Source organism: Eucyclogobius newberryi, unplaced genomic scaffold (assembly GCF_026437365.1).
Source record: "Eucyclogobius newberryi isolate DKJ021-1_F unplaced genomic scaffold, fEucNew1.0.hap1 SCAF_9, whole genome shotgun sequence".
Classification (NCBI taxonomy): Eukaryota; Metazoa; Chordata; class Actinopteri; order Gobiiformes; family Gobiidae; genus Eucyclogobius; species Eucyclogobius newberryi.
The window spans coordinates 27,562,381-27,574,448 of record NW_027316532.1 but is presented as its reverse complement, the minus strand read 5'-3'; the positions used below and the strand labels follow the sequence as shown (position 1 = coordinate 27,574,448).

General features: G+C 40.2%; 1 protein-coding gene across 2 annotated transcripts; it reads right to left on the bottom strand.

Moving 5' to 3' along the window:
- Positions 1 to 1,779: 1,779 nt before the first annotated feature.
- kif14 (kinesin family member 14) lies at positions 1,780 to 11,511 on the bottom strand. Of its 2 annotated transcripts, XM_072438332.1 has the most exons (29): positions 11,351 to 11,503; positions 10,821 to 11,075; positions 10,633 to 10,720; positions 10,433 to 10,531; positions 10,249 to 10,301; positions 10,132 to 10,162; positions 9,925 to 10,032; positions 9,723 to 9,839; positions 9,507 to 9,625; positions 9,249 to 9,421; positions 8,579 to 8,726; positions 7,929 to 7,992; positions 7,648 to 7,835; positions 7,477 to 7,579; positions 7,240 to 7,397; positions 6,960 to 7,107; positions 6,741 to 6,887; positions 6,525 to 6,657; positions 6,359 to 6,452; positions 6,153 to 6,282; positions 5,789 to 5,889; positions 5,538 to 5,638; positions 5,236 to 5,466; positions 4,975 to 5,162; positions 4,330 to 4,482; positions 4,085 to 4,207; positions 3,631 to 3,705; positions 2,546 to 2,687; positions 1,780 to 2,478 (listed from the first exon to the last, which is right to left on the bottom strand). In XM_072438332.1, the coding sequence occupies exons 1-29, from the start codon at positions 11,401 to 11,403 to the stop codon at positions 2,138 to 2,140; spliced, it is 3,864 nt and encodes a 1,287-aa protein (XP_072294433.1). In that variant the 5' UTR covers positions 11,404 to 11,503; the 3' UTR covers positions 1,780 to 2,137. The 2 variants fall into 2 exon arrangements, with proteins under 2 accessions (XP_072294433.1, XP_072294434.1); XM_072438333.1 differs by having other exon boundaries at positions 7,648 to 7,992; positions 11,351 to 11,511.
- Between the last annotated feature and the right edge of the window lie 557 nt (positions 11,512 to 12,068).

Genomic DNA, 12,068 nt, shown 5'->3' with positions numbered 1-12,068 from the left:
ATTCATAGTACGTCTCATGTGAAGCAGTGAAGGCTGGGGAAATACAAACGGGACAAATGAACACGAGGAAGTTTTCTGATGAACTGTTTTCTCAATAAGCTACAATCACAGTGAGTTGGGTGGACTGTCCAAGATAAACAATAGGCTATAGGTGTGTTGCAGAATGATGGAAATCGTGTATTGTATCTTTTGAATAGGCAAAAGTCCTCAATATATCACCAATAAACAGGAAGCTGAACCCCATAAACATGTTTTTATATTACATAGTTCAAATAGTCGGCATGTGAAGCCAGTTAAGTTACCAACCTGATAAAAAGCCCTGGAGACAAACCTGAAATGAAATAGATTGTCAACAGCCTGTGTATACAACCAGAATGACAAGATAGCACTGCACCACAGGGACAAAACAAACCAACAGATTTATATCAGAGGAAATCTTGTGCAAGCCTAGATCAAACAATTCTACAAGGAAATTGATTATTCTACTTACAAGAAGTTCTAATTTTATCCACACTGATTTATGCATTCTGAAAAGTAAACAGTTAAAACAGGGTAAAGAGGGTGTCCATTGGTAGTTTAAAAATGCAAAAGGTTTGGTTCTTTTAATTTACCTGAGTCTCTTTTGGTGTGCTTCTATGTCAATGGCAAAAGCAGCATCAAAATCACCTGTCAGTGAAAGGCAAAAGGCTTTAGGTTCTTCACTTTGTCCGTCATTGGAGAGTCAGACTTGAGCTTCGTCTTCCAGTTGCAGTGGGAGGATGCAGTGGAGCTGAACGGAGGGTGTAGCCCAGAGTTTAGGAGAGACGGAGGGCTGCTCCGGCTGCAGACAAGAGTCCAGAGGGACGCAACACGTGTCAGTGCCGCGGCCCAAAAAGATTGGAAACACATCTGTGGAACTTCAGGGGAAACAGGTTCATCAGACGCAATGACGAACAGTACAAATTATTTTACTTTAAAAAAAAGTTTTTCATCATGCATAAAAATGGCCAAAAATGCTGACATACTAGAAAAAGTGAATATCTTATTTAGTATTTAAGCCAACTGAAAATTTTAATACAAATTAAAATGTTTACAATTTGTCAAAATATTTGAAGTAGCCTACCAGATTGGAAGGTTTGGGGTGTGTGTGTTTTTCAGTTCAATTTCTCATGTCAAGCTCTGCATGGAACGTTGATTAAATGAAATACCGGTAACATTAGGTGTGGAACCAGATTGGACAATTTTGGTGTTTTCAGGAGAAAGCTATGCTCTTTTTATTATTTTTTTCTTAATCTACAAATACAAAACAGTAACAAAGCTAGTTGTGAGACAGGCCCCTACTTTAGCTTTACTTTTTGTTTAAATCCAGGTTAAAAACAGCTCTTTTTAGCAATGCATAGGACTTTGTATCAGTATTTATAATTTTTTTAAATATATTTTAATGTAGCTATTGTGTTTTTAAATTCTTTATATTGTGAAATATTGCATACTTTAGTTATGTTTTGCATTATTGTATGTACATAAGTATATACACACAGGCATACATGTTTGATAATTTCTCCCCGCATCATTTCTGCCTCTTCTATTTTTTTTAATTTGTTTTTGAAAGCATATGCTCTCAACGTATGCTTTCACTTAAACCCCCCAAAAAACTAAACTGAGAAACATGTACCATAGTTTTGCCTGTGGTGTCTCGCCAAAATAGCCTAATAAAAACTCATTGCCAAAGTGAACATGAAAGTCGGCACAGAATTACTAAATGGGCATTACATTCCAAAATATTACATCATTTATCAGTCATTTCATGTGCACGTTTATTGCAGTAACAGCATGTATTTCAGAGGTTCTGTGTATCCCAAGTTTATAACATGGTAGAAAATATTACATGCGAGTCATTAAACATACATTTACAGCAAAGTGTGGGAGCAATTTAAATAACTCAAAAGATACAGTTGACAATATACATATGATAAAATCCCAAGTATAATTGATAAAATAACACCAGTCATTACACAATAAAAGCTGTTCAAATTCAGATGAAATCTCTTAGTTACACATCATTATCCTCTGCGCCGTATGATGGCGTATGAATGTACCATTTTCAAAGCACGAGTATATTTTTCAGTAAGTCGTGATTTTGAAGCAGAATAAATAAGCATTACACCCAGCGCGGACTGCCACCTGAAGGAAGAGCGTAGATGACTTTACTAAAAACCCTATTTCTAACTGAACTGTGAGTGACAGCCCTGTCGTGGAGTGAGGCGTCACTTTCTGAACCGTCGGAGGGGTCTGCTCCGCCCTCTCCTGCTGAGTGCTGTGGCCAAGGCAGGCACAGTGAGTGGAGGGCAGAGTGAATATCATCACGTAGGGAATTTGGAGATGAGGCAGACTGCGCTCCTTCTTTGTCCTCAAAGAGGCCAGTTATGAGCTCATCCACCCTTTTGGCTGAAGACAGAATAAGGTCTCTGGAGCTTCCAAGGTTAACATCTGTGTTTTTTCCTAAAAATAGGCGATACAAAATGAATTAACATTTGCACTGCATAAAAAAACAAATGAAAATCCATACCTCGAAGGACAGTGGATATAGAGGAATTCAACTGTCCGATAACTTGGTTTAGCTCATACAAACGGGTCACTGTAGTCCTCAATTTTTGGCAATCTGAAGTTGAGGCTTCTTCCTCAAAGTCATTATTATTCTCTTGCATTTCCTGCCAACAGAAAAAGTAATTATGAACCACAGATTAAGCAAAGGTCATTTCGGAAAAAGAAACACATGCATGCCGAGGTCTTTTCATCATGATGCTTGGTGTGTTGCAAAGATAAGGTCAAACAACCTGTCAGTTTTGACTCATTGCACTTTATTCTCTTCAGACATTTACTTCCTGAGTGCTTAACAAGGCAGAAAGATAAGCATTAAGTTTAAGAACCAACCAAATACAAACAACCTGCCAGATGACAAGTCAAGCCTTTTATACCTACTGTAGCTCAGAGAGTATTTTCAATCTGCCACAAATGCTATTAAACTGAGCCCATATGTTTGATGCTATCCATGCATCTGTAACATCGTGTGTTGATTATTGTAATTCCCTGTTTGTAGGGCTGGACCAGGGCTCCCTGCAGCGCCTTCAGTCTGTGCAGAATGCTGCAGCTCGTCTAACAACAATCAAGACATGAGCACTTCACGCCTGTTCTGTGCAATCTGCACTGGCTCCCCTTTTCATTTAGGGGGAAATTCTAAAAGTTATTGATTATTTATAAATGTCTGCATTTTATGGGTCCACTTTGTCTGAGGGAGTTACTGCAGCTTTATACTCCGCCCAGCGCCCTGAGGTCAGCTGACCAGCTCCTGCTGGTTGTGCCTAAAGGCTTAAGACCAGAGGTGACAGATTGTTTCTGTGCCTGTCAGAGCCTCGAGACTGAAAACATACTCTCTCCTACCTGGTATTTAGTGCAAGCTAGATAGGATATATCTTATTTTATCCTTGATATTTTACTCTTTTTATGCTCTCTGTATGATGTCGTTTGTACCATGTACTTGGTGTTCTTTCGTTATGTGAAGCACTTTGGTCGACTGGGGTTGTTTTAAATGTGCTATATAAATAAACCTGAAATGAATAACAATAATAATATTTTTTTTTATAAATCACTCACAGTGATATGGTAAAGCATGAAGTTCTGAAGAGCGCGGGCCAAGTCAAGTATCTTTGATTTAAGGCTTTGCAGAACCTGCAAACACAAAATCAGTATTATTAAGAATAAGAATGTCCTCATACTGCTGTGGCTTTGGTCATGGGCTGTGGTGGAGAATTCACAAAGGCCTCATGTATCAACTGTATGCAGAGAAGTATATTTGAGCACATTTTGACAAAAACGGTCAGAGAATCTTCAGAATTTGCCATTTGAAGATTATTTGAGGCAACCAAAAACTTAATTCAGAATGTAAAATGTGTTTTACTTAGATGTCATTCATGTTTTTTTCATGTCCATCAGTTTGATAAATGAGGGCCAATCTGAATCTAATTACAATTGTGTTTAACCGGTTTCATATTCACATTACAAAGCTGAAAAAGGGTCACTTTTATATATAAATACTCAGGAGTCCTACCGGATTTCGTGGATACGCCAATTGGGCCTCTCTCATCATTTCTCGAGTTATGTTGAGGCTTGCCTCTAAAAGGGAATGAAATCCTTTACTGGTTCCTTTCATCAGAGATGTGACGATTGAAGGCTACAATGAAACGCAATAAAACAAATGTTCAAGTAGACAGTCATAAGTATATTTAGATATTTTGCACTGTGATTATCCCCACAGCTGTTATGTCAAAAGAATGCCATTACTAGTGGCATTACCTTGCCAGTGGCTTGGGCAGCAAGGGCAATGGCATTCAGAGGCAAACCTGTCACTGCTGCCAAATGACAGATTGTAACCAACACTGCATTCAGACACTGGCTACTCTTCCTCTGTGCCTCCGTCACCATCGATGTTATCTCAGAGTCACAACCCTGCACAGCAAAACAAAACCTCATTTTCAGGCAGTATCAAATCACCACAATCATGCCATAATTTATGCATTAATGATTCACAGCAATTGGCCAAACACACCAACAGGCAGACACTGTAGGACAAATGTTACATTAAAATGCTACACATTGCGCAGAAATCTAAATCAGAGCATGAAAATTGTGTGTTTAGGTGGTGAGGCTGGTAAGGAATTAAAATCTATCTTCCATATATTCATGTGCTGTTGGGGCTCAAGGTTGAGAATTCCCTTTGCTTGTCCATTTCCATAGACAGAGCTCAAACAGCTCAAAGCGAAGACCAGTCAATCAATCTTTTGCATTTTGATCAGCCATTGCCATGTCCAAACTGCACTCCGCTGAAAATCTGTTTCCAGCGGTTTTGGACTAATATATTGACGGTAAGTGCCTTGAAAAGCAAAAGTATATTATGCAAGCCTGTTGCCTGTAATGGACTACGGTACTTTTCATGTGCACCTGTATGAGAAGCTGAAAAAATCCTCCCATCTTCTTTACTTGACTCTTAAGTTCTTCAGCGATTGTGTAGAGCAGGCCTGAAGACGGTTTCACAATTGCCAACCAATGCATGGTGACAAACACTGCACTCTCCATAGCGACAGCAGACTTGACCAACTGTGTCTGTGCTATGGGGTTACGTGCGAAAACTGGTGAAAAATACCAAAATGAGTACTGCAACTTTACCGAAATGTTTGCGAGGTACTTGAACTATAACCTCACCGTTTTCGGGACTGTCGTCGTCCAGGCTGTCATACAGATCGGAGATGGTTTGGGCTGCGGTGTAAACTACGTACAGATCAGAGGCCAGTCTGTCTGCCAAGCTCTCCTCTGTGGCACTGCAACTACGGAGAAGAGCGAGTGACTGGCCAATCAGCTCCTTGCAGATTCCTGGTACTGCAGAATTTGTTGAACTTGGAGACGTGGATGGGGGTTTGGGCCCACCCATTAAACCTGAAGAGTGAATGTCAAATTTAGAAAGGAGTATAGTCTGGCTGAGAAGACAAAGTGCGGTTTATATTTACCAGCAGTTTGGGAGGAGCCATTGTGAAGACTCTGGATTGGGTGAACTCTGATCTCATAGAGTTTGCCAGAAATTCTCCGACTTTTTAACAAGCTTCTACTCCTGAACATCAAATAAATCAGAAGACAATTCATGAGAAAGAGCGCCTGCTGTATTACATAAATTGCAAATAAAATAATATAAGAATAAAGGGGTGATATATAAAACAACTAAACAGAATAAACAGGAAGGGAGTAAACGTTGTATAATTACCTGCGGCGTGAAAAAGAGGAGGTGGAGGAGCCCGATATATCTTGCTCCCACTCGTCTTCAGGGTCATAAAACACATCATCATCTTTGGATGTGGAATCCTCCTGCAGAGGTTAAATCACTGTTGTTATGCCCAAGCGATTACTACACAAAAGTCTGGTAAGCTTTGTCCATTAAAGATAAAACTAGTCCGTCAATAGAGTTTGAGGAGAGATTAAAACCGTTGGCATGTATTCAGGGTTAAGGTAAACGGAAACGTGTCCTCTAGAGTTTATAGTTTAATTTTATTTTTGGGAGTAACTGTCTTTGGGTAAAAGAAAAACATACATCATTTTCTATTTTTTAGCAATGACACAAAGAAACAAACCTGTTCGAGTTCTCTCATGACAGCGATGTTGTTTTGAAATTTTTCTAAACTCCAAAATGTGGAGATCCCGAGCTTTGTGTTTTGTACCCGAACGTGAAGTCCACTTTGATCATTCTCTGAACTTTCATGTCTGCAGCAGAAGAAAGTTAATTTAGGAATAATGGACAAATGTATTGTTTTAGCCTCTTGATAGAGTGCCATCTTACCGGCTGAAGACGGTGTTTTTCCTAAACTTTGCACTTATCTTGTTGGCCTCTTCGATCATTAAGGACAGCTTCATTGAATCCCATTTAGGACAAGCTACAAGACACAGTGGTTTACAATAAATAACTAAATTAATTATATGCAATCAGTCTAATCTGGCAAACTCACCACTATTGAGACTTTGGTTTTCTCTCAAAGCTCTTCTCTTTTGGATTTCCTCAAGTTCTCTGCTGATTTTCTTTTTCTCTGCTTCCAGGGCATCCACAATCTTAGCCTGAGAGACACGATGTTCCTCCATTGCCTGAAAGAGAACGAACCGTGAAACAGACCCCTGAGGCATCTTCAGCAGAGACTTAAGAATTAAACGTGTGTGCCAAGTCGGACCTGGGCCTCCATGTGCAAGCGGAGGCGTTTCCTCTGGGTGTCAACCTCTTGTTCCAACCCCAACTTGGCCGTTTTGAGATCTTTTATCTGGCAAGCCACCGTTTGTTGGTTGAGCTCCTCCTGACGTTTACGTTCATTTTCTGCATGCTAAAAATCATATTAAATCATATGGTTAGCAAAAGGTGTCTCTGTACAAAAAATACAGGCAAGTTTGAGTACCAGCTCTCTCTCTAGTGCTCGAATCCGGTCTTCATAAAGTGCCTTTTGGTCCAAGAGTTCCTTTTGCGCCACGTCTTTTGCCATTTGTATCCCCTGCATCATCTCTTTTTTAGCTTTTAAATTGGCTTCCTCAATTTCTGCCTCCAGTCTTGAATGAAATAGAAGGAAGTTTAATGAAACCATGTCGGTGTAATCCCTCATTTGTCCAGGAGTGTTCCATTGTAATGTTTAATGAAACCATATTTTATTGTTAATGTGCAGAGCATTAAACTGAACTTACTGTGCTCTTTGAGCCACAAGCAACTCATTTTTGGCAAACTCAAAATCTTTCTGGCCATCGCCTGCACCTGTCCAGCAAGACACTCGCTTTCCGGACTGAACCTCAGCTGGATGATTGAAGCGGAAGTAATGGTCTCCACCCAAAATCACTCTATCACCCTGAAGCCCATCCACAAGAACCTTATAATATTTATGATTACATTAATTACTTGTGATAATGCTTTGGGTAATTACTCACGTGATGAAGAACAAGGGATTCAGAAATGAGATTTCCATTGACAAAAGTCTTGGCGTTTTCCATAGGTGTAATGCTTACAGTACCTTCAGTGCTGTTTATAACACTGAAGAAGAAGGTAAATTATTGTTAATAACAACAGAAATGGGGACATTTTAATCAGTGCTTTCATACCAGTGTTGATCTGCAATCAGAGCTCCCGTCAGCTGGATATCGTGGGTTGAATCAGATTTCAGTTTCCCCACTGTTGTTTGACCTTCTTTGATCATGTATAAAAGCATCTCCGACAGCTGTGGATCCTCATTTAGGTTCACCAAATTTGGAAGACGATTGTCTACTTTAAATGTAGCACCTCCACCTTTCTGGAGAAATAAAATAGATAAAATCAAAGATTTCATATTGTATGAACAGAGTTTAACTTGTATCACGGAAAGTAAACATTTAAAGACAAATACCTGCAAATCTTTGGTTTCGTCACGTTTACGAATTTCTGCTTCTTCAAGTTTTTCTCTCCAAGCCCTGAACAGTTAGAGTATGTCATAAAGTTTTTATTCTGGAATAATCCTGACATATTATTTAGAGCCGGGCTATTCAACTTAAAGCCCGGGGGAAAGAGCAAGTCCGCCAAACGATCCAGCCCACAACCCATCACCCAAATATTAGAAAAAAAACATGTTTTCTAGTTTAATTGTGGGTTAGTATTTGTTTAAAACTGGTTTGATGCTGGCTTAGTCCTTATTTAATTCTGCTTTAGACCTGGTTTGATTGTGGGTTAGTCTTGGACCTCTCACTCAGAGGCCACAGTCCTGCTTTAGACTATGTATTATCTAATTCTCTTCATCTTATACTTCAGCTACTTTGTCTGATCATTTAATATGGATCTTAGTGTTCTACATGGCTTAGAGATACAGATAGTTCTTCTATTTATTTTTTCAAAAACTGTAAAACACTTTTTTTTTAAACACATAAAACAGAACAGGACCAGAGTAAACAGAGCAAATAAATGAAAACCAGAAAAAAATATATCCAAATTAAATCAAATTAAAGCACCCCAAGTCCAAAATAAATGTTGTTCTTCTATTTAAAGGACAGCTTTGTTACGTACCTGTTAGCCTCTATCATTTCTCTTTCTTGCTGACACAGTCTGTTCCTTAGGCCCACAATCTCCTGCTGGAACTGTTTGACCCTCTCAGGCTCGATACCTTGGGCGCTCATCTGGGCGGCTCTTAGCTTCTCCACCTCTGCCTTTAGCTCTTAAAAATAATAGGCAAAAATAAATAAAAAGTGTTGTAAAAATGCCAGGACAGTACAAGTACAAAACTAGTTACACCAACTGTGCAATATTAATGGCATATAATGTAGAAACAACAGCTCCCCTTAGTGTCCAAATGTGGAATAACGGCCCAAACTTAAGAATAAAACAACTAACTCCAAGAAGACAACCAATATTAGCCCAACGTTTCAAAATAAAAAATATAAAAAATGAGTAAAAGAGTAGATGAGTAGAAAGGAAGTGTGTGCAATAGAAAAAACAGCAGTACAAATACAAGCATTGTATAGGATGGAGATTTTACATATAAAGATTTTGTGCAATAAAAAGGTTTTACAAATCCTTACCCAAACAAGATTTAAATTTCTGAATGAATTTACGGAAAACATTTACCGACAACCTTTCAATACACTTATTTTGGAACAATTCTTCATCCGAGCTATTGTTTATCTTATAGATCAGATTTCAAATGTTTGCGAGATCTTTTGAAATGCGTGGCTCTCACCTCTGATGAGTTTGGCGTTGGTGTCCTCATTAACCTTGGCTACATTGATGATGGTGCGAGCCTGCTGAGCGTAACGTAAAGTGCTGAGGCTTTCGTCCACATTGCAACCAGCCGGGCTGAGCGTGGCAATCATGGCCGTCTTAGAGTTTCCCCCAAGACTCTCTTTTAAAAGCCTACAGTCCATGCAAACAACGTAATGGTCATGAAAAAAAGCTTCTGTCATGTTTCTGTTTACTGTACATGGCACTGCGCTCTTACCAGGTTAGAACAGACTCTCTGTAAGGTATGAAGACCTTCTTTCTGCTCAAAGCCTGCTCAGAAAGTGCTGAAATGACCTTTCCAAGTGTTAAAAGGGATTTGTTGATACTGGCACCTTCCTATAAAATGTTGGATGAAATAATAATTATGTTTTTTATCAATGAAAAGTATTTATTTATGAAAACAGTCAATCCAGATTGTGAGCTTGTGATATACCCTGAGTCTGTCTCCACTGGTCTTAGCAGAGTTACAGCGTTCACTGCCCGCCAGATCCACCAAGTTAATCTTGCTGGTGATGCTGTGGTCGTGCTCCTCTCCTTCAACCAGCTCAGTCTGTAGACAACAGTTTAAAATAAATGGACATTCTAATCAATATAATAGACATAATTCGTTAAAAACTCTAAATTAGAAGCCATACTTTAGTCTGGGTCATAACCAAGGTCAAGACGGAGTGTGATCTGGAGCTCTTGTCGTTCATTCCAGTTGCAGCTGTAGCCCTTTGTTTATTGCCCAGCTTTAACCAACCCTAGATACGGAAAATACATACATTACCACTTTTAATGAATATTATTAGATTTATTAAAATGTTACTTGACTCAATGTTGAAATATTTTACTAAACTCACCTGAATGTCATTGTAACAGCCTACAACATTACTGTAAAGACAGAAACGTTACAAGTTTTGCAAAGTGATTGTTATTTTTCTTCTCTTTTCTTTAAAAATCAGAAAAGGTGAACTTACGCAGAAAGCTCTTCGACAAAAGGGCCGTGCACTGGGTGTTCTCTGACTCTCAACTAAAAACAAATATTTCTCAGTTAACTTGTTCCATGTTGTTTCATGAAAAAATATACGAATAAATAGTAGATGGATATTCTGCAGAAAGATATACTGCAAATCAGACTCACTAACACTATTTTCTACTTACTGGCATCTGCCTTTGATTGGGATCGTCCCGGGTGATGAGCAGATCGTGAATCTTCTCATTGTACACTTCAAAATAACTCATCTCAACATGGCAATTCACCTAAACCAAGGGCCACAACTCACAATATTATAGTTTTAACAAAGTCAATATGTTTACGCCAGTGCTAAAGGAAACATTAATAAATTGTGGAACAAACGTACCTTTTCATTTTTCATAGAACTCAACTCGGAAAACAGATCTGCACAGAATCTGGGGATAATGCCTGCCTGGTCTCCAAATCCCATCATTCTGAAGAGCCGTGTAAACATTTCATAATAGTAAGGGAAATGTTGATGAAACAGATTTTGAGTAGACAGGCACGTTACACAAAACAAAACTGTAAACTCACGTGTAGGACTTTCCTGAGCCGGTTTGTCCATAGGCAAAGAGACAGGTGTTGTAGCCTTCAAAGGCCCGGTGTAAGAGAGGTCTGGCTAAGGTCTCATAAATCCTCTGCTGACTCGCAAAGGCAGAGGCTCCGCTGTCCACTGAGCAGAAGGAGAAGTCGTATGTGAAAGAGTAGCTTTGCTTTGTGTCTGGGTGGTGGACCACAGTCTCTTGGCCATTCATGTAAATGACTTGCAGAGCTTTCTCCGTCTTTTCTCTGAAAGAAGAAAATAAAACAAAATTAATTTCAATATTCAGATTTACAACTCAATAAAACTCCTGGACAAATGAGGGATTACACCGACAAGCCAATAAAACTATCGAAAAATGTAAAATATCACAATTGAAGTTTTGGAATTAGAACATTTAGTATATAATCTTTGATACAAATGTTAACCTTAAAATGAGACGGAAACATCCCAATATGTAATCTCCCAAACATGGACATGAAGTGATTCTTCTGCCCTTAAACAGAACAGAAAGAGTACTAACCTGGTATTGAAGGGGCGAACGCGGACTGCAACTGTAACTGCACTGTTTTCCATTTGTAGAGCATCAGTCTGCTTCACACCTTCACATGGCCTGGAAAGTGGCTGTTCAGGTCCCACTGAAGCTGGTGCAGCAGTGGATGCTCTTAACCAGACAGACTCTTCTCTGGGCCTGACAGACTCTTCTCTGGGCCTGACAGACTCTTCTCTGGGCCTGACAGACTCTTCTCTGGGCCTGACAGACTCTTCTCTGGGCCTGACAGACTCTTCTCTGGGCCTGACAGACTCTTCTCTGGGCCTGACGGCAGACTCTTCTCTGGGCCTGACGGCAGACTCTTCTCTGGGCCTGACGGCAGACTCTTCTCTGGGCCTGACGGCAGACTCTTCTCTGGGCCTGACGGCAGACTCTTCTCTGGGCCTGACGGCAGACTCTTCTCTGGGCCTGACGGCAGACTCTTCTCTGGGCCTGACGGCAGACTCTTCTCTGGGCCTGGCGGCAGACTCTTCTCTGGGCCTGGCGGCAGACTCTTCTCTGGGCCTGGCGGCAGACTCTTCTCTGGGCCTGGCGGCAGACTCTTCTCTGGGCCTGGCGGCAGACTCTTCTCTGGGCCTGGCAGCAGACTCTTCTCTGGGCCTGGCAGCAGACTCTTCTCTGGGCCTGGCAGACTCTTCTCTGGGCCTGACAGACTCTTCTCTGGGCCTGACAGACTCTTCTCTGGGCC